At 33.3% G+C, this 27,679-nt stretch overlaps 4 protein-coding genes across 6 annotated transcripts in view; 2 read left to right on the forward strand and 2 right to left on the reverse strand.

Moving 5' to 3' along the window:
• Positions 1-51: 51 nt before the first annotated feature.
• On the forward strand, positions 52-3,851 carry LOC107998745 (serine/arginine-rich splicing factor 2). Of its 2 annotated transcripts, XR_001766251.3 has the most exons (5): positions 127-445; positions 643-786; positions 856-1,053; positions 1,140-1,227; positions 2,805-3,851. XR_001766251.3 is itself a non-coding variant. In XM_017058164.3 (4 exons), the coding sequence occupies exons 1-4, from the start codon at positions 264-266 to the stop codon at positions 1,144-1,146; spliced, it is 531 nt and encodes a 176-aa protein (XP_016913653.1). In that variant the 5' UTR covers positions 52-263; the 3' UTR covers positions 1,147-3,851. The 2 variants fall into 2 exon arrangements, 1 of the variants encoding a protein (XP_016913653.1); XM_017058164.3 differs by having other exon boundaries at positions 52-445; positions 1,140-3,851.
• On the reverse strand, positions 3,840-6,771 carry LOC107998744 (lysophospholipid acyltransferase 7). Its single transcript, XM_017058163.3, has 6 exons — positions 6,479-6,771; positions 5,512-5,783; positions 5,289-5,440; positions 5,010-5,218; positions 4,612-4,933; positions 3,840-4,530 (listed from the first exon to the last, which is right to left on the reverse strand). The coding sequence occupies exons 1-6, from the start codon at positions 6,685-6,687 to the stop codon at positions 4,309-4,311; spliced, it is 1,386 nt and encodes a 461-aa protein (XP_016913652.1). The 5' UTR covers positions 6,688-6,771; the 3' UTR covers positions 3,840-4,308.
• Positions 6,772-6,979: 208 nt separating this feature from the next.
• LOC107998659 (28 kDa heat- and acid-stable phosphoprotein) lies at positions 6,980-8,903 on the reverse strand. The gene is made up of 5 exons (XM_017058034.2): positions 8,383-8,903; positions 8,148-8,245; positions 7,651-7,779; positions 7,458-7,588; positions 6,980-7,386 (listed from the first exon to the last, which is right to left on the reverse strand). Exons 1-5 carry the CDS (start codon positions 8,390-8,392, stop codon positions 7,170-7,172), a joined length of 585 nt encoding a protein of 194 aa, XP_016913523.1. The 5' UTR covers positions 8,393-8,903; the 3' UTR covers positions 6,980-7,169.
• A 1,486-nt stretch (positions 8,904-10,389) lies between these two features.
• LOC107998698 (ADP-ribosylation factor-like protein 4C) overlaps positions 10,390-27,679 on the forward strand; it is a 33,992-nt gene continuing 16,702 nt past the window's right edge. Inside the window, exons 1-2 of one of the 2 annotated variants that reach the window (XM_017058105.3) lie at positions 10,390-10,474; positions 10,631-10,740. The gene's annotated coding sequence lies outside the window, so the exon portion shown is untranslated. Of the gene's footprint in view, positions 10,475-10,630; positions 10,741-21,291; positions 21,451-27,679 lie in introns of those variants that run through there. The other variant, XM_062084631.1, reaches the window with a different exon arrangement.

The raw sequence follows: 27,679 nt of genomic DNA on the forward strand, positions 1-27,679 counted from the left end.
ATTAATAAAAATAATATATTTTATTTATTATATTTATATATTATAAAAAAAAAGATTTTGTATGAAAAAAACTTGAAGTTGATGCACGTAGTAAGATATTTTATTTACGTCATTTCCTACCATATTGCGCCTTGAATTCATTCTTCCGTTACTCGCCATCTTGTCTTTGATGTGCGCGGATGTCTAGTACTTGATCTAAAGCTGATTTTTCGTATTGAAGTGCTGTTTTTATTATTTCTGAAGATCAAGAAAAATTCAAGAAAATGAGTTACGGCAGACCACCGCCTCGTATTGATGGGATGGTTTCCTTAAAAGTAGATAATCTCACGTACAGAACGACGCCGGAGGATTTGAGACGCGTGTTCGAAAGATGTGGTGAGGTCGGCGACATTTACATCCCTAGAGATCGCTTTACTCGAGAAAGTCGTGGATTTGCATTCGTCAGGTACGTTAAAAAATAAGTTTTCTTTTCATATTTATCAATCTTAGTTACATTTTGCTTATGAGAATATATATGACGTCATATAATATTTAGACAATGAAGTAGATAGTAATAAACATCACAATGTATATTATCTAATTAATTATTTGCTCTTCATAAATCGAAAGTAACATTTTTATTATTGTGAATCTTTATTTTAGATTCTATGATAAACGCGATGCAGAAGATGCATTAGATGCTATGGATGGAAGGTTGTTAGATGGTAGGGAACTTAGAGTTCAAATGGCACGATATGGACGACCAACTTCACCACACCGAAGTCGTGGCAGTCGTCGACGAGGAAGGTGATTATTATCAAAATACTTTTAATTACGTATATTTTAAAGTGAAATAACCATATTATTTGTATGTAGATCACGTAGCAGGAGCAGAGATCGAAGACGCTCACGTTCTAGATCACGTAGTAGATCAAGAAGTCGTGATAGAGATCGTAGGCGTTCATATAGTCGCAGTCGTAGCCGCTCGCGTTCTGACAGTAAAAGCTCGCGTGGAAAGTCTCGTTCTCGTAGCAAGTCTCCAGATAGACAAAAAGATAGTCGTTCCAAATCAAGGTAAATTTTATATTAAATTTATATATTAAATTTTTAATAGTATAGGATTTGTAATAAAAAATATTCACATAATTTTATCTTTACAGGGACTGAAGTTGAACCATATACAAGTACAACTATGAACAGATGCACGCGCCGCAAGTGCAGAATAATCGTTTCTTGAGAACAAAAAAGGTATTCTATTACCCTCTATATCTAGAGCAACACTGTCGCACGTTCACATTTTTTCTGTCACTTACATATTAATTATGACAACGCACTTCTTGGGTGAAAAAGATAAAAACCCAAAAACTAATTTTAATGTAATGTATCTAGACTGTTAGTTTATTGGACTCGCGAAGATTTTCATTTGCAAGTTTTCATAATTATTCTTACTCTGTTAAGTGATATATTGTCTCAAGCAGTGCTTATTCCTGATCAGAAGAAAGTAAATGTGTTTTTCTGTTTTCGCGTGTATGGACGTTGTTATAGCGACCGAAACAGCTTGTTTTGATCAATGAATTAAAGTTTGTTATAATATGCTCTAGCACTTATATGAATGATCTTTTTGAATTCTGCTCTTAAAGGTAAATTTGAATTTTGGACAAATAGAGCAGACAATATTCGAATTTACACTTTATAAATAAATAAAAAGAATTGTTATTAGTTTGATCATATGATATTTTTATCTTATATTCAAATATAGTGTGCACAATTTTTAGTATGTCTCGATATAAGTGGATTAAAAACAACATTTCATTTTTTCCCTTCCACTTCTTGAGTCATTATGAATATTTTTAACTATATAGTATAATTAAGTAATAATTAGAAACCAACTGTTTCGATAAAATATCAATTGTGAAATCGTTTTCTGTTATTTTGAAATTGTTTGAATCAAGCAAGGTGGATTAAATTATTCCTGGAAATACATGAGGGTGTTAATATGGTAATTAGCAGGTAATGTAAACTGTATGTGGTCGACTTGAGTCCGACTTCTGTATAAATTTTAAGCTAATATCTTTAAAAGAATTTTGAGTTCTTAGTTTTCTATTATTTATGATTACCTAACTCTCGATTGATAAATCAATATTACGACATAATTAATCTAAAAAAAGAGAGAGAGAGAGAAACAAGAAAAATTAAAATCGCGATATATATATATATATATATATATAGATTGTAGACATAAGTTCTGCGTTTCTGTAACAGTATACAGATTTATTTATGTAAGTTTGCCATTTATAATAAAGTGTAATAAAATGCAGAAGACGGAACTATTCACATAGTCTTAGACAGTGTTTAAATACTACACATATAAATGTAGATAATACTGTCAAAAAAATAATTTCAATCGATGATTATATTATATTATTTATATTTATCTATGAAAAAATTTAAATATCATAATTTTGTATTTTCGACTATCTAGTACAACAAAACTAAAAATAATGTCCCCAATTGAGATATAAATTTGATAATATAGTAATCAAAGAGATATATTCTATATATTTTTCAAAACTTTTATTACTGTATTTTATTCATTTATTTCTAAATATTATTTCCTCGAATCTTGTATAAAATAACATTAATCGTAGATAACTAATCTTAGGTAGACTAAATTTTAGTATTTAAAATTGGCTTTATTGTTATTAATATTATAATTAATCGATCGTCAAACATCTTTCAACAAAAGATAAAAAGATAAAAATCCTCACACACGGATGTAACACGTTTATTCCTTATAACTAAGTTGTAATTTTATGGTGCCACAGGCGGTGGAAAGGAGTGGCGTGGCGAGTGTAGCTGATGATGGGGTAGCTGAGAGTAAGCAGTAAGCCGAGTAGCAGGGCTGTAAGCAGTTTGCAGTAGCGAGCGGTTGGTGGTCTGGTGAAAGCAGGTTCGCGCGAGTCGATCAGGGCGAGAAAAAGAGAGAAAGTGTGTGAGCGAAAGCTGTCTCTCTCTGTGGGGGGTCGGCGTGCAGAAATTGCAGAGGGTACGGTCTCGAGAATGCAGACAAATTTGCAGAGAGCACAACGAAAAGCCACACACAGTTGCTGGTCTTGACCACCGTCCGGTTTGCAGGTAGCACGTGAACATCACCAGACCTCGCGAGCGACGACTCGACATTTCAACTTTTATGTCTACCAATTGTTTCGCGTATTTCTTAAAAGATTTTTGGCAATGTTGGTTTATTCGAAACCAATTATATATTATTTTATTCCCAGCTATATAGATTTGATTCATAAGTTACGAATTTGAATCGTAAATATAAATATTTTACAAATTAATCAATATAATCGCAAAGTGATTTAATTTTATAGTTACATTTTATAAATTTTTAAAAGTAGTTTTTTTCAAAATAATTTAATATATGTAATGAATTTTTAAAACAATTTTATTTTGACTTTCACTTTTTTTATTTTTTTTTATTTTTGTATTTTTTTTTGATGATATTTTTTTCTATACAATTTTTAATTAAAAACTTGATAAATCCGTTTGTTTAATATATTTACAAAAGAGTCTTGCATCGCATATCGTCCTCGGTAAGATCTATAAAATTAATTTTTATATGATCATCGCTTGAAACACTTGCCGCCACATTTCAAATAATTGAAAGAAGTGAGGGAGGGAAATGGGAAAATTCTTTTGCTTTTCCTGTGTTTTTTTTCAGGTTTTTCAGGCATTCGTCATTAAAATAGTAAGTATTTTAGAGGTAAGACAATGTCACAGTTAATAAAAGATTTTTTTTTTTTAAGGAAAGAAGGAATCTTTGTAGAGAAATGAAGAGTTCAATCAATAAAGAATTCTTGTTGAAGAAATAGAACTTTTTATTTCTTATTTATATAAATAGATGATTATAAACCCTCTAAATATTCAAAAAAAGTCTTATTTTTTAAAATGATATAAATCTATAATATTTAATAATTCTTCTAAATTATAATAATAACAACAAGAAATATTTTACACTTTTTTGACATCATTAAATAATCATTGACTAGATGTCAAATTTTTATCATTTATATTAAAGAAAAAAATTATTCTAAAAAAATATCTTTTAACACTATGCTAAAAATATTTAGATGGCTTTATATAATGGCTTATATGTAAAATTACGCTTATATTAAAGAGAAAATTTTTAACATTATGCTAAAAATATTTAAATGATTTTATGCGTAAAATTATGCGAAATGTGTTATAACGCACATTTCATTTAAATAGTCTTATGTTTTTAAATATTGAAAACATGCAATTTTACGATGTAAAAAAAATCACAGACTACTTGTCCTTATCCCTATTCTCTGTACTTTTCTTCAAAATATATGGCTTGCAATAGAGAGCACCTATGTATAATAAAAATGCTATGATATGTCCAGAAAAGTATACTTGTTTACAAAACTGTAAATTTTCTTTAAAATCTAATACTAAGAATTGTGTTCCTAAATATGCCATGCAAGTTGTTTTTTCATACCATCCTATTATATACCACAATTTTTTGGCCTAAAAAAAAAGTAACATAGTGAACATTATGAATATAAATAAATATATATAATTAAGAATACAATTAAAAATGAAACTTACAATACTATTTTCTTTACTTTGTTGATAGAATTTTATAATTATATCTTCGGATAACAGAAAAAGAGGAATTTGACAATTACAGAGAAAGTAACCAGATGACCAACCATGCCAAATAGCAGAAAGTGTTAGAGTTGCAAAAGTTCGTAAACTTTTCAATGGAAATCGTTTATAAATGTAAACACCAAACCAATATTGAACACAACCATTCCATGCTTTCATAGCTGTTCTTGTTGAGTTACATTTTTCTAATTTCCAAACGTTCATATTATATACAGTATCAAAATTTAATTCTTCATTTTTCAATTTTTCAGGCATTTTAGATCTGTAATATTTAATTGATGTATTTTCGTTTCAAATTATAATATTATTATTATATTGAGAGAAAAAGTTATTCTTACAGTTCCTCTGTTGTTTTATAATCTTTTGGTCCTAGTCCTTGTATAGGAGTACATGTTAAAGGATATGCACCTAGTCCAGCCATTTGACAACCACATTCTGCTAGACCCATTCCAATATACATTCTTAATCGAAAAACTATAAATGTGGGATACATATAAAAGTGTCTATAAAGGAAAGATCGTTCTGCATATTCCTCAGTTAAAATGTACTGAAATATAAAATGGAACTTAAATATTTATAGTTCTATCTATATCTGTTAAAGCAAAGGCTGATATTACTCTGACAGGATACAAGTAATCCATTATAAAAAATAACACAATAAAACATGCAATTTGTTTAAGTTTATAAAATGTGAGAGGCCATGGATCTACAATTTTAGAAAATGGTTTGTGTAGATGGTCCCAATATGTTCTGTACCGATAATATGGCCCTATAAAGAGAAATATACTACTTAAAATAACATTAAAATTAAATTACTTTTAACAATTAAAGAATTATTACCAGTCATAAGTCCCATATAGCCAAAACCATAATGAAAAACATCTAAGAATCCAATATTTTTCATTGCTTCAGAATTTATTCCTTGTATATCATCAATTGGTGCATTAATAGAATCATTTATTTCAAATGCTAATCCAGATAATTTTAATGTTAATATCATGAGTATTAGATTTGTATGACTTGGTGCTATTGGTAAACCAATATAATCTCCTAGTCGAGACAAAAAGAGTAAATAAAAAAATGAAAAATAAAAGCTGACCAAATGACATTTCCTGTAAATACAAAAAGATAAAAGAGATTAATATGTTAATATATTTTATTTTAAAAATAATATATGAAAAAATATTATTATATATATATATATAATTATATTTATTATATCTATAGTCATGTGTATTTATATCAAATTTTTTAAAATTAAGTTAAATTTTTTAAACTATTTAATAAATTAATAAATATATAATTAATGAATAAATGAATAAAATTTTTTCTGCTTTATTGGATTTTATTTAATAATATAAATTAGAAATTATTTATTAATTATAAATTATAAATTAGAATAATATAAATTTATTATTCTTAAAAACATGTATTAATATTAATTTATTTTTAAAAAAATTAATTGCTTGTTAATCATTAATAATTACTCATTGAAATTTAATTGTTGCATAATAACGAGTTCTTTTTAAAATAGTTTATTAATTTTCTTGAGAATTAAATGAATATTACGAAATGAATATTAATACATTTAAAATAATAAATTTTTAATTTATTTACAATTTAAAAACAAAATTATATTATCGAATAAAATGTAATAAATAATATTAAATGTGATAAATTATCAATCATTATTGTTTTAAACATATATAATTTGGTAACATGAAGATCATTATGATATCTAATAAAATAAAATAGAACACTTTTAATTAATAAACAAATATATAAAAAGTTAAGTAATATATCATACTTTGGGGAAAGCTTGGTTATGATAATCGCATTAATCAGAGTAAGCATGAAAGGATAAAGTATATAATTTCCAGAACAAATTGCCATCACTACAATACCAATAATTGTGCCGATCCATTTTCTTACATGTGGATCTTCAATTTTTCGATAATAAAATCCAATAAATACACAAAATAATAACAGCGAAACGTAAATGATATCCGACCACATCTTGTAAGTTTTGCTGCAGAAACTCTACTACATTCTATATCATTTCCGTTCTTTCAGTATGCATATATACTATATATTAAATTCGTGAACTTTGTATTGACCTAATTATATTATTATTATTATAGAAATTTATTATTATTACTAATTTAATTATATTTATATTTCTTTTTCTATAATTTACAATTTAAAATATTTAATTACTTTATTCCATTTTTTTATTAATTATTAATATTTTATTGATTTCTAGCGATTAAAAAAAATTATGTAGGAGTAAAATAAAACATGAGTAAAGTTCAGTTATTGTAATAATTGTATTTATATATAATTAAACAAGGATATTTTCATCAAACGCATATTGTAAATGCGTGAATCGATTTAATTAATTAGTATCAATATGAAAGTAGATTTTAAACTGTTCATCATTGTTAATGTAATAATTGCTGTGACATCAAATATTTTATAATTGATCAAAATGAAACGTTCTAGGATTTTTTGCCGAGTGCTTTTTGCCTAAGTTCCGTTTTTCTCTGTAGAGCAAGCTCCTTCTGTTTCTTCTCGGCTTCTCGTTTCCTAGCCGCTTCTTCTCGTTGTTGTTTAACTATAGCTAATCGTGCTAAGTCCGCACGTGCTTCATCCGTTTTACCTGCCGCATGTAATTTCTGGTAGTTTGCATATGCTCTTTGTCTTTCTAATTGTTCTCTGAAAAAAGAAAAGGAAAAATTCATGAAATCTAGAATATACATATTTTTTTGTATGTCATAAATTTGTACCGTTCTCTTCGAGATAAATCTGGTTTTGCTGAGTCTAGAGATTGATTTAATTGCGATAATTTTTTTGCCTTTTTTTGAACTCTATTTGGATTTTCAACTTGAATTAAATTTTCTACACCCTTTGTTTTTCCCTGTAAATTAAAAAAATTAACATTATCATTTATAAGTTAATATATTTTATTAAATAACTTACTTCAGTTTCAGATTCTGATTCTGATTCACTTTCAGTATCTGTCCCTGAAGAACTATGATTTTTTATTGAATCACCATGTGCTTTGGGTTCCTCATCCTCATCACTAGAGCTATCCTTTCCTTTATTTTTCTAAAAAGAACAATATTATTATAACTTTTAAATATGAAGCTTCTCATTTATATTAATGAATTTCTATTTACCAGCCCCCTAAGTAAAATTTATGTAACATTTTTTCGAAAGAACAAATGCAAGTGGAAAGAACAGATGAAATGAATCATCTTAAGCTCTGTCCATCGCTTTTGATTCTTAAGAATTTCTGAAGGTTTGCGCCCGGTCTCTCAAACAGTAAGTTGCACCAACATGGAGTATTGTGCTCCGTGAAAAATCTCAGTAATGGTGCACGCAATCACGCTCGACCGTCAAAGGATAATTCGACCTTACGTACTTAACAATAATATCTAAGCCGTCGTGCTGTTGGTTAACTTAAAAATACTGACTCTCCATTGGAGTTTTTTTTCCTCCTGGCGTCGTTGCTCCTCCAGTTCCTCGGGGTTAGTGAAGTGACGACTCCGGCCTTTGTAACTGACATATTTACCTAAAAAAAATTGTCTTTTGATCCAAATTCGTTCCTCGAGGTCAAAATATACGAAACTGCGCTTTCCCTGCCAATAAGTGTGATAAAGAAGATGATAAGTGTATGAAGTGAAAATTAATAATAATTTGTGTGCTTACCGCGCGGCATTTTTTCGAATCAATTGATCACAGTAGTTTGAAGAATATTATACGAAAATTTGAAGAAAGGTACCTCTTCTCTACTTTGAGAGAAGAATTACGATTAATGTCAGATTAATACTGCGCTGCTGCTTATTTGGTCGTCAACCACGAGCTCTAGCGGCATGAACCATTGCATAGAATATTTGCGAGCATGGTTGGTAACGTTTGTTACCGTAAATTTTTTGAAACGATTGAAAGACAGAATTATATAATTTGTGTATCTGTTTTATATTACAGATATAGTAAATTCATCATTATTTTTTTTAACGACATGTAAATTGTTTTGTCTAATTTTCGATAATTTTTCGATACTTCGATCAGAATTTAGTATTCATCTTTATTTTTGTATTATTCATGTACTAATCATTTATTCATTTATTATAAATATTAACTTAAATTTAATATATGAAATATAATATTTCGATTAAAATTTTGAATAAATATAAAATAAATATTATAAATAATATATAATTTAAAATGAAATATTTATATCGAGAACTTGAACTTCGTTGTGTTTTCTATTCTTGAACAACGTAGTTCATGCTTTAATTATTTGATAATACAGAACATTGATGTCAATTATCACAGAAATTGAATAAAGTAAATTCATTAATTTGATTGAAAATGTTTTTAAGAATATGTGTATAAGTGTTTATTCTTTATTTGAATATAATTTAAATTAATATTTTGTAAATTTTATATAATAAAGTTAATAGCTAATACTTTTCAAACTTATTTAATTTTACATTATAAAATAAGAAATATGAATCCAAAAATAATTGAATATATTTAATACAATCAATTACAGAATTTTATACATAAAATTTTACATAGAATAAGTAATTTAATTTTCTATTTATTAAACTTTCTGCTAAAATAGTTTAGATTTTTATAGTTTTATGTTATAAAAATGCAAATTTATATTATAATAACAAACTGTATTTATTTTCTTCTTTAAATTTAAATTAAATTAAGTATTATTTTTATTTATTACTATCTTAATTATTATTTCAAAAAATAGAATAGATTAGATAGATAAATATATAGTAAAAAAAATTGCTATATATATATATGTATTATTTTTTATATATTTTCTTTAAGAATAGATTTAAAAATAAAATTTGCATAATTCATTTTATATAAGAAAATATAATGATTTAGTTTCACAATTTCAAATTCAATAAACAAAAAGAATCTTTAGTAAAAATGCAAAAAATTATTTATGTTGTTTAGTTTATTTTTTTTTATTATATTATAACAAATAAGATATTTGTTCAATAATTATTCTTGGTCATTGTTAGCTTACATTTTAATTCTTAATTATAATCTTCAACTTGTATTATTTAAGAACAATTAATTTTATTGTTTGCTTTTCAGGAAGATCAATTTGAAATTCTAATCGCTCATAAAATGAGAAGAATCATATAAAAAATGATTTATAGTATTTATCTATGAGGATATTGATATAATATTGAATAAAATTTGTAATAAATTTATATTTCGATATAAATTAATAAAGAAAATCATATAAAATATTTACAAAATATGTACAATATATTTTAGAAATTATTTGTCGAATAAAAGTTTAATTTTAGAATTTTCTTATTAAATATAATATTTTATATTCTTATTAAATATAATATTTATATATAAATTGCTAAATGAAATACGGAATAAAAATTCGAATTCAATTTCATTCAATAGTAATTTTTTATATATTATGTTTTCATTTCTGGAAAAATTATTCATCCTTGATTAATATTAATTAAACAGATTATTTCCGTATTATAATATTATTAAATATTCCAAATATTAATGGATATTTATATTAAAAGAAAAAGAGTTTCAATAGATAAGTTTTGTTTTGATTAGAATATTATTTGAATGAAAGCGCTCTTATTGACGATTAAATATGGCGCATCTTTGTTTTGTGCTGCCTCCTTACGGAACTTTTGGAAGATAAATTATGATTCGAAAAGGAAGCAGCCAGTCTGTTTCGGATGTTTGGAGTTGTAAGACGTAAACGGATGGTACTTCTAAATGTTAACCGGTGAGCAACTGTTTTGGTGTATTCTAATGTCATTCATTTGAATAAGTCGTAGAATTGAACTCTGTTTATTCGTGAGTGGTATTACGCTATAATCATAGAAAACATCGTTCAAATTTCTATTATATTAGAAACCAATAATTTGGTTACTTTCCCGAGGTTCGCGAGAAGTGTGTCAAAGTCGATGTAACGTGTTCTGTGCGTCCATAATCAACCGTAGCTCTAAGTGTCTTCGGACTTCGGATATGGTTTCTGTCTAATAAAAAATGGTAAGTCAATTAAATTATTTATATTATTTGGTAAAATTTGGTTAAATTTATGAATTATATAATCGTGAGAAAAATAATTCATATGAGAAAGAAAATTATCGTGTTTATATTATATTGTTAAGTGTTTGATTGTCAGAAAATCTCAATTTCTTATCAGGCTAGAATTCGAATCGCGTGTGAATCTTTGGTAAAGCTGTTCATCAATGTGACAGTTCGAATAATAATTAAAATTCTTTCATTTCTCTTATTGCATCTTATGACTGGATATTTATTTCTTTTGTCCTTTAATTGTCATAAAAATGTTAGAAATATAATCAAATATATTTAATAGAAATTCGTACGCATATATATATATATATATATACATATACTTCTATTCTAATATAGCTATATATTTTAAGAATATTTTATGAATATAGCTTTACAAATCGAATATTTTATATTTTTATTAAATATATTTAAAATAGTATATTATACTCATTTTCATTTTTTTTCAATTTTTTTAGATAATATCTTTTTTTCAATTATCTAATAAACTTCCCTAATAATAATTCAATTTTAAATTTAAAATAGTAGCATTAGTAGAGTAAAAGCATTTTTTAATGTATTCACAAGAGATGAACTTATAGAATATGTTTGATCGAAGTCATTGTCATGCTTTATAAATATTCAATCCTTCCATAAACATTGGTTAACCATCGTTTCACTATACTTCTTATTATGTTCTTATAACTATGATGCATTTTTTTCTTTCTCGAAATTGCATATTTGATCACAATTAAGATGTTTTGAACGACGCGTTGTATCTGCATATGCGTTGCGCCGATTGCTTGACGTTTCAACCTGCCCTTAATTGTTCTCATAAATGTAACGAGCATATTGTCTCCGTGTTACATTGATGAATGGCCAATTTAACGATATACTGAACGTTTTATAGGTTTGTGTATAGTAGAGAGTCACGTCAAATTGATACGATTAACATTTTTCATTTGCGTTCATTGCTTTAGTGACAATTGACATTTATTCTAAGAATTTTATCATCACGGAATATAAGTGATCTCGTAGAAAATAAATATAAATTATATATACTCGTCGATTTGGCATTATAGCGAGCAAGCCAACTCGGGACGCGAGCTCGTGCAAGTCTTTTCATTCAGAAGTAATGGATTTCCAATAATTACGCTTACAACGAAAACCACCATCAAAGACGTGTGTTGCCTGTATATGCACGGAGGGTTAGAAGTCAAGGCTTGGATACAACTTTTTTTCCAACCATGTTAAAGGCTTATGAATTGACGGATGACGCGTTAAACGTTAACTTTGATTCCTTTATTAACAAAGGGCTTTCGCTTTCGCTTTTTTCATAATAGCTCCTTAGTTTATAGCATTCTATTAATCTTCTAATCTCATGGAATCCTTGTTCAAATATAGAGAAAAGCAAATAATTTCTTATCAAGATACAGGTATGATTAATTTTTTAATTTGATAACTGACTTGAGAACAAAATTTCATACTTATTTTTTATTAAGAAAAAGACAAATCTTTAATTATAATTTACGATTTTTTATTTTAAAAATTTCACGATAAAAATTATATCCTTTTCATAAAAAGGAATCGTTTCTTGTCATTCAGGTTAAATAAAATAATTGAATTTCCAAATTTTTAGAATTTCTCTATGATAAAAAAAAAATTAATTTTAAATCCAAGTCAATTTATCTATAAAAAGAAATTTCTCAAGAAACTGATATACATATTATACATATATATATATATATATATATATATATATATATATATATAATATCATATCTGATAAGTGTATCAAAACTCACAATTATATTCGCATTACACTCCAAAGCGTCTGATTTCTCTAAAACTCGCGCATGACCATTCCACTATATTCTCATCGATACACATACACTATTATTCATAAGTCTCCATACATTTGGTGTACTTAGGATAGACATAAATTACAATTTTATAATTACGATTTAAAATTCAAGCTTATCGATCAGAAATAATATAAGAAAAATTGAATTATGTTATATTTTAAAGATGTTATCACAAACATATCCCGATAAACATTACATTTATAGTTGGCAAAGTGAGACTTGTAGCCGAGAGTGTACGTGCCTTCAAACAACTGGTTCCTTAAATACCAATGCCGTTCACGGGGTTCTCGTCACGTTCCAACGTCGTGTCGAGATTGTTTAGCAGAAACAAACGATAATAACGCGGAGAACGACGAGGTATCGTCGCAGCTGTGAAAACAGCCTTCTCTTCCATCCGTGCAACGTTCCTCCCCCCCGCTGTCTATTTTCCAGACGAAATCGAGCGGCTCGTGTCGAACACGAGTCGGATTCGCCTAGTTTCCGAGACAAGCGTCGAAACAAGCCGTTCTCGCTAGGGAACGGCACCCAAGAATGCCGTTACTAGCTGCACGTGGCGATTATAATCCGGCACCCGATGTGCCAGCCGATTTATACGGACGAAGTGATTTCTCGTGGATTCCATCCCCGTGTTCCGCACTCGAGTATGCGAGTAGCCGTGTCATTCTGTAATATTCTCTTACAATATATCAAGTTTATAGAAATAATACTTATTCAATTTAAATAAATCTCGAATATGATAAATTAAAAACGAACGTAGATTTTTACTGGAGACTCACTTTGGCCTTTGCTTTATGTAAAGCGTCGCATGGTAAACTGGTTACTAAATGGATTAGATGTTTCCTTTTGGTTTTAGGATAATAGGATTAGTTTGGATCTTGGAAATAGCGATTTTCGTAAAGAAAAAGATCCGAATTTGAAATATTTGTAAATTACCGTTAAGATGAGAAATTAGAATTTTGATAGTGAACGATAGTTAGTAGTATATTTTCGAATATAGAAATTTTTTGGATTTAAAATCTAATAGATATATCGAATTCCTTGTTAGTTTCAAATATTTTTCATATGATCCTGTTATAAATTACAAATTATAACAAGATATTTTTCCGCGTGTCAAAATTTTACCATCGATTTTCACACGATCAATGGGTCTAGGTTATCCATTTTTCGGGGTATAAGTCGAACGGATAATTTCGAGCATTCGTCACGCTCGAAAGTGCGGTAAAACGATCCAAGGGATTCGGTTTTTTAGGTTATTGGAATCGGGCATTAAATGTAGATCGACGATATATTTTTGGAGGGTAAACTATTTCTCACGAAATACGATACCGATTTCTAGATTAGATTAGGCTCGATAAAATTCTCCGTTATTTATTTATATAGGGGCCATCTTTCTCAAAATCTTTCTTCACGAGTAAAATGATATTCAAACAAGTGTTTTATGTTTTTCGCACAATCTCTTTCATGACGAGTTAATTTAATTACATCGATGTTTTAGGTTACCGTGATAACATATCTGTAATTCAATTCGAAACTCGTGATACAAGTTGTTTAAAAAAAAATATTTAAAAATTACATTTCTTCGGAATAAACGCGAGAAACAGAATATTGTAACAAACTTTAGTAAAACTTTTGTGTATATTTTAAATCTTGTTGACGCCTAAGCAAGTGTTTAATTGTTTAAGATAGGTTAAGGTCAGGCGTGAGAAAAACGACTCCTCTTTAACGCAGAAGGTTCAGAACGAAGAGAGGATGATCCAAGGTTTATTTAACTCCTCGTGACGAGTATTTTTTCACGAGTTGCACTGTATAAATCCAAGGGTACACACTTCTCTACTTTTGAAAAAAACTTTCTCCTTCGAATTACATTTCTTACTCGAATACTTTTATCTTGGAACGGTTAAAGTGAAACGGGAGATAATAGTAATAGCACTGCAATTCCCTAGAATTTTTAAAATGCGTAAAGGTATAATAAAGGGGATCAGAGAGATAAGAGAGGCCGCCGTTTTCCCCTTTAACGAAACAGATTTGCGAAATCGTGGCACCGCGTTTTCTTTTCTCTTTTTTTTTTTTTTTTTCTGTCCAAAGTATCATCTCGGAGGCGCAATTGAGCATAATCGAGCGACCAATTAGAGAGGCAGGATTCTTTCTGCGAGGGAATTTGAAGTGACACAGGCTCATCGTCTCGTTAAACAAATGGGACAATCAAAGGGATCCCTTTAGATTGCAGGGAAACGATGCGGATGAGTCTAATAACTCAATAAAAAGAGGGTCCCTGATGATGGAGATCGTGGACCGTGCGAAGGCCATCCAACGGTTCAAGAGTTTTTTTTTTTAAACATTTTCGACTTCGTATTAAAAATTCTTCACTTTTGAAATTAATCCCTCATCCACAAATATGAAAGATATTAAGACAATCGTCAGGAAAATCTCTAAATAGACGATTAAAGTAAAGTTTAAAACTAAGTTTCAAATCAACTGAAAATAATTAATACGAAACGTATATATGATAAATATTTCATATTGATCCATGGATCTCTGCATTCATTTATGGTATGACATCTTGAACTTAAGAAACGATGAGCAACAGCTTTGAAAAGGAGATCCAGAAATATAACACCCTTTTAAGAGAGATGAGGTATCATAAAAAATTGTTCTCCCGAATAGTTTCGCGACAATCGAACTCCTTTTTACCCGCAAAATACACGAGCGGAAAGGAGGAGAAGGCGGATTATTCGGTGGCTTGGCATCCCTGCTTACTCGGTCGACAGAATCTAGCACGGAGTTGCGATTCTCGATTACGAACTCACGTTGACGGGGTAAAGAGGGTTCCCAGATTGCTTTTCCTTCGTAAACACATCCGACATCGATCCACCGGAAACTCTGTGATTTCAGCGTTTCTTGATTTCACCGCGTTTGCCGATCAAAGATTTTTGATTCGATGGAAGTCGAATACGCGAATAAAATAAGAATTAAGAAAAACTTGATCTCACAGGCGACTGGATGAATGAATAAACGTCTCGGATTCCTTCGTCGAAAGGAATAACGAAAATATGAATACTCGAGATGGAAATATTAAACGAAACGTAAATGATCTTCGAAGCGTTTTCAATTTTTCTTCAGAAATTTTACACACTGGAGAATTACACTTGTACGTATTTGTTAACAACGAATTGAGAACGCGGTTACTTCCAAGTCGAAGATAAAACAAATTCAACGAGATTCCAAGTTGATTTATACTTCGATCGAGAAAACGAGTTTGAAGAAGTCGCGTTATGGATAACAAACTGATAAATATGTTTAACCTGTTTTATCAGTTTCGAGGAATCATTCTTTCTTTCTTTCTTTTTTTTTTACCATGAAAGGTGTACGTTGAAGAAGTACTCGCATTATCAATTTACACGGACCTCGTTTATTCAGGGAATGTAGCTCGAGTTGTTATGTTAATCCGAGAAATCTGATAGAAATCTCGAGACGAAGATAAAAAAAAAAGAAAAAAAGTAGCTCCCTTGAATGTTAACACGATTTTAACGCATCGTGCAAAAAGAAAAATTCTTTGCATCTTGGAAATCTCGACCGCACGAGGAAAATGATCCCAGCCGAAGGAAGGCAGAGAGATAGAGTCTATCGTTCATTCCAATTTTTACGTCGCGAAAGTATAGGAAATCAATAATTTCAGGCGACGAGTTGCGTTACAACGGTACCTGTGCAGTCAACAGTAAGCCGAATCTGATTTTCACCTCGTTTAAATACGTTAAATTCGACCTATCCGAGCTCGATTTCATCTCATCGATGAAGAGAGGATCGAAGGAAATCGAGGGAAATCCTCCGTTTGTCGCCGATTCTGTGTACGCTCGGCGGAAAAGGAAAGAAAAAGACGCTTGGAGGTGACAGATATAATTTTTCCCTTTCAACGAGGAATGAAATTAAAAGATAGAGCGCTAAGAAAAAAGAGAAAGAAAACGGCAAAAGAGTCGAAGGTACCATTTGTTTAGACTCCGTTTAAACGGTCTCCTGGAGACGACCACGTCCTCTTCGACGTCCCGTTGGAAGGATGGGATTGGTTGGGGACGCATGCGCCCCTTTACGAGTCGATAGCACCACCGATACGACATAGCAGCACCGAGGCAACCAGCCGCGTTGCCAGCTGCAACATTGACACACCGATCCACATTGCTAATCTCGGTGTCATCCTGTTAACTCTTGGCTACTTCTTCAACGACATCGATATGCTTGAGAGTATATACATATATATATATATGAGTGCGCGGATTTGGAAATCTTTGACGTGATTTCAGGGAAAATTTTGAACGAAGGTGAAATAAAGATGGCAAGCGTTGAATTAGTAGGAGATAAAGATACAAAGAAGAGATTTTTCAGATTAGATTTGGAGTTTTGGGTCGATTTTCAGCATGTAAAAACTTTGGATATATATATGAGGATTCGAGAATATATATTTGGATACGAGATGGTTCGAAATTACATTTACGAAACTTTGATCCTATTTGGAACTAGATACGTGGTTTCAAAATTTCCAGGGTTGACGGATTTTAGATTTGCCCCGTAAGTTTTGTTAATATCGTCCCCCGTTTAAATTGTCCATGCAGAGGATTCTAATTCGAGACCAGCTTTATTCGATTTATGCTCGGCGCAGTGTACATTTCAGGGACAGTTTCAGGCGCCACTGGTGCAATTTCCCCGTGAGTCGATTGGAATTGCTCGAATTAGACCGGCGGTGTCGTCGAACTTTGAACACACTGATTCACGGCAGAGCATCCCTTGGTCCGGCCAAGTGTTTTTAGAATCGCCGTCCCTCTCTTTATTCTGAATTTTTATCTCTTCCACCATCTCCTGACCGGATACTCGTTGCTCTTCTTTTCTAAACTAAATATAAACGCGTTTCCCCACGTAATTCTGTCTCCACCAGCACAATTAATACCTTTTAAAAATAGAAAAAATTTTTTTCCATTTTAATAAATATTCAAGACATAGCGAAAATATATTCTCTCCGCTTTGGGATTCGAATCAAGTATATTCCCCATAGTTTATTTTAAATTATCGGTCTGTCAGATTTAAAGTGTTTTCCCAATGGGCTGGCATCCGTCTAACGATATCGAATTCATGAAAGGGAATTGGGACGATCGAAGACTCCATTTGATAAATCTATATATATAGGAGAAGAGAAAGGGCCCTTCTGGCGATAAATTTTAGGCACACGTGATCCGATCCGCGTGGCATCGCCTCGTCGAGCTTGATCTAGGTAACGAACGAGAGAAACGAGTCGTCCTTTCTCCGAAAGGACCGTTAGCCCGATTTCCGCCTCGTTTCGGATATGTCGGAAGTGGAAACAGGTGCCCGTTTTACGAGATGCTTGGTCAGGCATCGTCGTTTCTCATCATCAAACATTGATCATTCTCGTCCCACTTGAATAAGATTCGTCGAAGAAAGTGGCTACGTGTTAATTTTATTTTCACGCTCGTTTTACGTGTAAAATCTGCCAAACTGAATTAAATTAAAACTTAACTTGGAAGATTCGTATATGGATTTTTAACGTGTTCTTTCTTTTTTTTTTTTATATCTTTCTCTCCAATATACGTTTCTGATTATAATATTGGCCGGTTATTATATATGGGAAGAAATAAATTTCACTATTGGCCGTTAAATTGAATTGATCGAACGACGATCGTCAAAGTTAAGAAAGAAGTATATCCGAGAGAATAGGACAATGAATCGCGATTATTCTTCGCTTATTATTGATAAGACTCGCAACGATTATTCTCCCTGTTAGGGGACTATAATGGAGATTATAAAAAGGAGTACACGAGTTAGATCCCTTTATGAGAAAGACGTGCACAGACGTCTTCCCTGCACAATCGCTATCACGTTGATTTTTTGCGTCGACAATTTATCCACCAAGTCTAATTTCGTTATTAGCATTTCTTCACGGTGAATTGAGCTCGTTAAGCTCCTTAACTCCTTCTATACGATGCGAGTAACCTCCCCCCGACAAGGGAACAATGGGCCCTCTTTTTACCTCTTATTTAGACGTCCGCGTTTTTCCATTACACCGTATATTAACATTCATGAAGAAACTACGTACACGTTTACACTTGGATTTATACGAGACGTCTATAAAAAGGGATGGGGAAAAAAAGAGAAAAAGAAGAAAAGGGATAAAAGTTATTTTAACGTGTTTTAAAATATAAATTATGAAGTTACGCTCTTTCTCGTATGATATTTGATTATGATTCCTTTCGGTGACGAGTATAAATCAATATAATCGGAATATTTTAATAATTTCTTCTTTTCAAACGACAATACTTGCAATTAACATAATATTTCTCTTTAAATATTTAAAGAAAAGTGGAAGCGTAAGTTGATATATCAGAATATTTTTCTTTGATTACTTACGTTTTGTAAGAAAAGTGGAAAGGAAGTGCACGAATTTGATAATCGGGACGAAATCGTAAGAGGAATAATTCTTCTCTGTTTGGTCTACGTAGAAGAAACTCGTGTACATCAGTTTCTTCCAGTTTAGTTAGGTAACGTCTTGTAAAAGCAAAAGATTGGAAACAGCTCCCTCCTTGGAACACAGATGAATGACCACGTGTGAATTTTTTCAATTGTAATACGTACACATACACGATCATCAATAAGCGATACAGGGTAAGAAGTGAAAGCGAGGTAACGTCTTGGAAACGAGTCTCCTTTATTATATAAACCAACCGTCGAACAATAAATCGTTGGATTGCTGGATTCGCGAAGAGGATTTTGAAACGACTCCGGCTATCTTCGACCAATCGTTTTCGCCTCCGCGAAAAATCATTTTCGACGACTTTCTCGAACATCCACACTCCGTGGCGAAACACTTTCGTGGCTCGTTCGCGAATTTAACGATCGATAATAAATTCTTTATTATCTGCGTCTTTTTTTCTTTTCTCTTTTTTTTTCTTTTTTTTTTACAGGAGGAAAAATTGATCGAGTGAAACTTCGAGTTGAAACTTCGAGAGGAACGCGTGCTATTCGTTCAAAAAAGAAAAAAAGAGAGAGAGAGAAAAAAAGAGGACCAGAAGTTTCCGCGTACAGAAAAATGAAATTGTAATTATCAGCCGTTTTCGAGAAAGTAAATTCTCTTTTCTATGGAATATTTTACGATCCCTGAGATTAATTGCGAGGAGAATCTTAGGAAGAAATTTCAGAGGATCGTAAAAAATGATAGTTGCTTTCATTTATTACGCAACGCGGATTTACGATTTTTAGAGATTTATGGCCACATTTTTAGAAATCTTATCGTAGAAATTCGACTCTTTTCCGGAATCCAATCTCGGATGAATCGTATCCGAATTTTCGTTTGGAATCGATTCGTAGAGAAGAATTTATCGGAGATGTACGGGATTCACGAGTGGGGGAACACGGGATATTCGATGACGAAAACGTGGACGGTGCATAAGCATATCGAGGGGGGAAACAGATGAAAGGGATAAAACAGGAGGGAGAGAAGGGGAGGGGGATTCGTAAAAGTGAGTGGGACAAGGTTTGCACTCGGCTACTGAATGAACGAAGGTGCACCGGTCGTGTATGAAAATTGATTTGCACGGGTTGAACGATCGCGACAGGTGGCCTTTATTCAGTGGATGCGTCACGGATGCGTGTGCTATTTTTCTGTCAGAGAGGAAGAAGTGGATAAAGCTTGTTTAAAAAAAAAAAAAAAACGAGTTTTGAAATTAATAGATCGATGGAAAATTGCCCTTGTTTCGAATATCACCGATCTTTCCTGTCTTTCGAAAAATATGTAATGGATCGAATAAATTATTGTATTTATCGTCATCGATCGATCAATAAATTAAAGAGAGAGAGAGAGAGAGAGAGAGAAAAGAAATTAAAAATCGTTAAACGATCGACAACGATTGCGATAGAAAAATTTATTGTTCACGATATCGACAGGATCAAGATACGTCCCACTATCAATCATGATTTATATACCTGTTATGCAAAGGCGGATCGTATAGGGATACATAGAGATACATATTTCGATATACGAATTTTCGTGACACATCGAAATTATAAAACTTGGAATTTTAAAAGAAGGAAGAGAAATACGATGTACACGTACGAATCCACTCTGATCTCTCCTTTATATTTATATAGAATTGGACATAAAGCCCGCCGACGGAGGGTATAATGGCTCTCTAACTACAATGGATGCAATGTCCATTGTTTATTTACAACGGATGCATTGGTAGCCGTACCAGAAACCGTGCATAATGAGTTCAATTCACCGTCAGATATGCTAATAACCGAGCTGGTCGCGAATCGAACGAGCCAATTCCACGCCAAAAGACGGGTGAAAGTTTCTCGAATGAATGCGAAAACGAAGTCTTTGACGAAGCTGCAAAAATCTTTCTTAAATTAATGGCGGATAATTTGATCGAGTCGCGTTCCCTTGCAATTACGAATAACGTATACATAAAAATAATTACGGTCGAGATAGAAGAGGAAGAAGAAGATTAAGATAAACTCGATCGTATCGCGTTGGCATCGATGTTCTATGTTAAGTAATTTTATAAATGAATTTTTTTTTTCCTGGACACACGATCATTTCTCGGATTAAGCTGGGCGCGGTTCCATCGATAAGACGATCGCGCGATTGATAAGAAACGAGACCCACTTTCCTCGAACGTTCGTGTTAGAAGCGACGAGATTGCTCGGCCCCTTTACCCAGTTCATTATGCGCATGGATGCGTGAAAACCGGCGGCATCGCGATTTCGTGTAATTTTCTCGCGGTGGACATCGTTCCGAAGAAAAGAAAAGAAAAAGAAGGTAAAGTTCCGTAAGAGCAACAGTTGCGTTTCGCGTTACTCGATGTCCGACGGCATCATTAATAATAATGGACGTCGTCAGGAAGCTCGTGCCGGATTGGGGATTCTTAAATTAAAGAGAATTCAGAATGTGCGCGATGTACTCGAGAACTCGAGTGTGCGTTCACGGGTGTTTGATAAATCGTACGAGAGTGAACAGTTAGGCGAATAGCTTTCGTAGCGCTTTTACGTAGGTAAGCTAGAACGATACAACGCATTCGCGTGTACAACTTGAAATTTTAGATTTAACGATCAAGTGTCGAGGAAGCGTTGGAAATAATTTCGACAGGCTATCAACGAATGATCTTTTTAATTTAATTTCTATATCTCGAAAAATGAATTTTCGCAAACCACTGGCCATGAAATTCAAGTAGAGGAATAACATTCATTATCAAATGGAAGATAGAATTTTCATTCCATGGAATAAAATCAATAATGGAAATGGATATTTATGAGTTTAGAGGCGTTAAAAAGATTCCGTTTAATTGCCAATGATCGCTCATCCTTGAAACTATCCTCTTCTTTTTCTTCTTCTTCTTGAGGCGATCCTCAAGGCTGTACCCTTCTTTTTCTCGCGTGTATTTGTACGCAGGAGTAAGTTTACGGGCCGACAGGTCTGTTACATCAGTGTAACGGTATGTTATCGAGCATCATCCCGGTTCACTGCGTCACGAGTTGTTCGGGTGAACAACTTGCGCTTGGAACGCACAACTGTATGATAATCTTTCTCTCTCTCTCTTCCCCCCTCATTTTTCCTCCCCGTTTCTATATTAACGTCGGTGCCAAGATTTTTACCCGCGAAAAATGGTATTGAACGGTATTGAAGAAGATTCCACTAGCTCGAATCACCGTTTATATCGTTTTAAACTATTATCGAAATGTTAAGTATAATCAACAATGTACATCTCCTCTTCGAGATGATTTCTATGGATAAAAACAACTCTTTTCCCCAAAGTTTCGAAGGTCGAGAATGTAAAAGATGGCACGGAATCGAAACGAAAAGTCCTCGAGACGAAAAGTTCCGGCTGTTCATCGGGCGTGAAGTGAAAGCCTTCTTCGATATTTTTTTTTTCCCTTCCTGTTTTTGTTTTTTGCTGAAACGTGTCGGGCTCTCTTGTGCAGCGCTCGCGATTGCAGCACAACCGCATTGTATAAAGAGGGCGTCGAGTATATTACTATATTTCCGACAAAACGTTTGCAAACTTCTTCGAACAAATTTTCAGAGCAGCATTTCCGCGAACATCTGCCGCGAAATAATCGATCTTTGTCGTTTCTCGATGCATGGCCGGGGTAACGGGAACGAGGCCAGTTCACCGGAAAAATAATAATCACGAACGCGTAAGACACACGCGGAAATTGTAATTATTCCGGGGCATGCGTGCAGAATGTGCATTCAGAGACAGAGGCGCGCAACACGCTCGAGTCGCCGCTATCCATTTAACGAAAATTCGAAACACTCGAATCGTCCATTTCGTGGAAATTATTGCAACGATAGAAATCGCGTAATTCACGCCAATTCTCTTCCTTTTGTTCTTTTCTTTTCTTTTTTTTTTTCCATGCTTGCGTGCAACCGCGTTCGAGGCGTGCAAAATCGCGCGATTTTTTCCCCAACAAACTTCATCGAACAACACGTTCTCCTTTCCTCCACGTAGCTGCGTATCTCTCGAACGAATTTCTCACCGATCCACAGAATTTTATATCATCCTCCTCGAATCTTCCCCCAAGGCTAACCTCGATTCAATTCAATTCATCGAGGGAACCGTCTCTAGAATCAACGAGGACTGTGTTTTCTCCTCCTCTTTTTCCCTATTTTTTAGCTAGTTATCCTTCTGAACCCTCCTCTGAATTTTTCCAGAAATCCGTTCCGACAGAATTTCACGCTTCCCAGAAGTTTTCACCAGTTTGGAGGATAAGGTTGGAAAAGTATCGAATAAAATTTTTGTCCTCGACTTGCCAGAGGCTGGTATGGACGTCCAAGTGGGTCGTATCGGCGATCGTCGATCGTTCTTTCTCGCAAGAACGTTATTACCAACGTCGTTACAGATTACGCCACGTTTCACCAACCATATCTGAATACCTTTCTATCCTTTTTTTTTCCATGCAACATCGTAGCTTCTATATTTTCCTCCCCTTCTCCTATTGTTCATTTATTTGATCGAAACTGGAGAAAAAGAGTTATAAACCGAAGATACGTCTCTCTGTTTTATCTCGTTCCTCGAGAAAATGAAACGGAGTTCGAAGGGATAACAAATAACAAATATTCCGCCAAATCTCTGGCATTGATTTGTCCACGTCTCGTTGCGTGTTGGTCGATTCGAGGTGATTAACAGAGAGCTTTCGTCGAAATCAGATCCCATCGATTAGAAACTGGATGCATTGGATTCATCAAAACGTATATATACGTATTATTTTCGTTCGATATAATTTCAATTCCTCTCCCCCGATGCAGCAAATGCAACATCGATAAATCACGTTTCATTAGAAAACCTGTTAATTCCGTTTTCTCCGCTGGAACAATCCCACAAAAGCCTCTCTAATTAGCATGTAATTGACTTACGGAATCGTAGCTCGAGAATCCCGTAGAAGAGGCTCTTAGCAGCATATCGGGCCTATCCTCATTGTTCCTCGAACAAGGGAACGACAAGTAACTCGAGGAATTTAAATTCAATCGCGGTGAAATTGAACGGGAGATCTACTTTCGGTATAAAAGTGAAACAACCACCGCAATCTTCCCGTGGATAAACGCCGCTAATTCAGCCATTCGTCTAATTAACACCCAGTTTCTCGTTATATATATATACATGGCATCGGTTTCACCGCATGCTTGCATACACGCGTCATTGCGTCGATCCGCAAACGACCAGGATTCCTCTCTCTCTCTCTCTCTCTCTCTCTGGTATTTTCTATTATTATTAAACCAGATGATAGCCTTGACACCGTACGAAATTGTCTCAACATTCCACGGATGCTGCCAAATAGCCGGTTTAATTTCGTTCTGACCGACGAATTTTCCTCCGATCGTCCATTAATAAACCGTCCCCGATTCCGCGAGATTAATCCGCCATTTTCTCGAATTTCGGCCGATTTGATCCGCTGAGGAAACACTATAATGTAAATTAATATTATACAGCTATGTGGGTCAAGCAAAATCAATTTTCTCAATAATTATTTCTTCTTATCCCTTTTGATTCACACGATCCCTTCGATCGGAGGATTTTTCAAACAGCGGGGTTTCGTCCTCGATCTATCCAGAAATCGTAGTTTGACATCGCGTAGCACCGTTATTAGATAAAGGGAAGGGGAACGGCGTCGGTGGATCGTTAGGCGCGGGTTATCAGAGAGAGAGATCGTGAGTTACGAGGCCCACTTGCTCGATAAACTGATTTCCCCTCGTCAAGTCCCGCGTTCCAGATACCGCGCCTAATGCAGAGGAATAACGTTTAACTGGCCTGGTGTAGCAAGCCCCGTACTTGTCACGGTGGCCTCTGCTACGCATCCTGAAAATGAGTCGAGTATCGCCACACCGATCAGCGTTTCTTCCAACGAGGAGTTAAGGCTAAGGATCGGTTCGTTCGAATCTTCTCACTTAAGTTGGAACTGTTTATCTCGTTTATGCAGAAACGATTAACTCGTTTAATCCGTCCGTAAAAACTTTCCATCAATTTGAATTCGATTATATGCATTTCTTATTTTCGAATTAACAACGTCGCGTCGTTAACTGAAATTCCTCTCCCGTAACGTGTTCGTGCCTTACGGCCGCTGCTACCCGACCATTTCCACGCGAATCACTGAAACGATCAACCGGCAAAGCTTAATTATCTTGCTTTTGCTGAAAATTACAGACCCGATTCTCGCTCTCACGTAACGTCACGCCACGCGAATAATTCGAGGCGAGGAACGTTTCGAAGCCGCGTTTTCGTTCGTTTCTAACCATTTCCATCTTATCAAAACACTTTCCACACTTGGAACAAAGCGCTCGATATATATCGAGAAATTCTTTTTTTATTTCTTTCTTTCCACGACACCTTTTCTTATCGCGATTCGTCGAAATCGAGATTAAATTGTAGATTCCGTCCGTTGGATCGATTGGCAAATTACCATTTCGTTATCGAGCAATTTATCGTTTTTTCTTTTCTTTTTACTTTCGCTTTGTTATTTTTCATCGTTTCTGATAATCAGGAATTTCATTAAAAAATGATGGATGTGGAGACATTAGGATTTGTCACTTCTTTAAATTTGATTTAAACGCAGGCCTAGCTATGAGCCTCGAAATACGTCTGTTTCACGGTTTCCAAGTTTATAAACAGCGAACGTCTTGTCTGCGTTGCATGGTAAATGGCTTCGCGCCATGAACCCTGATGATTCCAAGTTTCTCTAGATATTCTTTCTCGTAATTGAACATTTTTGCAAGACACGTACATGTAACGAACCATTTTTATATTTTTTTTTATACATCCTCCCCTTTTCATTTTCCAAGATAGCAAGAATTTTTCTCTGCCGAATAAGAGTTTAAGAGATTATCACGACTGGAATTTCAGACTCCTTTAAGAATAGTTTTCTCAACTTTTAGAACTTTTTTGTATGTCCAACTCTTCGTTTACGATTTTTCTTTTTATAAAGGATTCGAAATAATTTTTAGATTCCAATTTTTATGAAAATTTGAAAAAATCTATTATGGAAGAGATCGATTAAAAATATCCCAAGAATTTTTTCTCAAAAAAGAAACGTAGTTTTTAGAATTTTGCATTTCTTTCGAGATTTATTTTTTTTTACACTTTTATCTAAATTTGAAGAAAAGCATCGTGTATCGTCTATTATGAAAGAGATCCTTCGATCGATTAAAGAATTTTTAGAATTTCTGTATTTCTACTCGATTTAATTCTTTTTCACAAAAGATTTCGGATCGATGGCAAAATTTTTAACGCGCTTCTGCACCTTTATTCATTACAAGAGATTGTCTACAAGAAAGAAAAATAAGAGAAACGATCGATCTCCACGATCTTCGTATCTGATTTACAGGATCGAACGAATTCGGTTAAGAATTAGTTTGCCCCAGCGTGCGATATCTCGTTCGATAGGAAAATTACGAGTGAACAACATTACGTTGGCGATCATTTTGCTCGCCTTAAACGCCGAACACGAAACGTTTCGACTCGATCATCGAGGAACGATCCTATTTTATTCACCTTTTCCATAAATAGTATCCATCCGACATTCACCGTTGCCCCACGGGCATAAACGCCAAAAGATTTGGAATGCGAGATCCTGTTATCGATTCTGTTCGATCGGTTATCAGCATTGAATAACGCCATCCATTTTCCTTAATGGTTTACCCATTTCGAAGGGAATTATTATCGATCTAACGATGTGTGCGTGTCACGTTTTCGTGGAATTCCGAAACGGTATTCGACTAATTTCCCAGGGAAACGTCCATCTATCGAATAATGTTGGATCGAGCAAGCTTATTTCGCTCGTGTTCTAAACACACTCTGCTAATACACGTGTGAACGATACTCGACGATTACGATGTTCGATCGACAGATTTCCAAAGATGCAGTATTTTCAATTCACGTTCAAATTTGTCATCCAAGATGGGGAGAATGGTAGAGCGAGAATACTTTATTTCGATTGATTTTCTATTCCACGACTTCAGTTAACGAGACGTTTTCTAAAAAAAATAAATGTGAAAATTTTCCAATTAATCCAGTGTTATAATGCAATCATCAGTGTGCTATTTCTCGTTATTTTCTTCCTCCGGAAACTCGTTTTTTCGGCACAATTTCAATGTTGTAACCTCGGCTTAAATATTGAAGAAACTCGAAGAGCAAGAAGAAGGAAAGTTGTCGTTGTATAGGAGCGATATTTCATGGAATAATCTCTCAAAATTTCTCTTCCAAATTTTCAACGATGTAATTCTTCAAAAAGAAGACGTTCGTGTATCCTTTTCAGATAAAAATATGTTGAGTGATATTTACGAAATTGATACGAAAGCTCGCCTCCGTAATCGGACACGCGTTTGTCTCTTTTCATCTTTTTCACGAAGGATTGGACGATCATTCACACACCGATTATGCAAGAATCGCGTAATGAGCGTGCGTTTTTTTTTTTTTTTTTAATAAATATTCAGAAGGTGGACGCGTTCACTTTATGCGTTAATTTATGCGACCTCGAATGCTCGGGATCCGAGAAGA

Source organism: Apis cerana, linkage group LG14 (genome assembly GCF_029169275.1).
Source record: "Apis cerana isolate GH-2021 linkage group LG14, AcerK_1.0, whole genome shotgun sequence".
Taxonomy (NCBI): Eukaryota; Metazoa; Arthropoda; class Insecta; order Hymenoptera; family Apidae; genus Apis; species Apis cerana.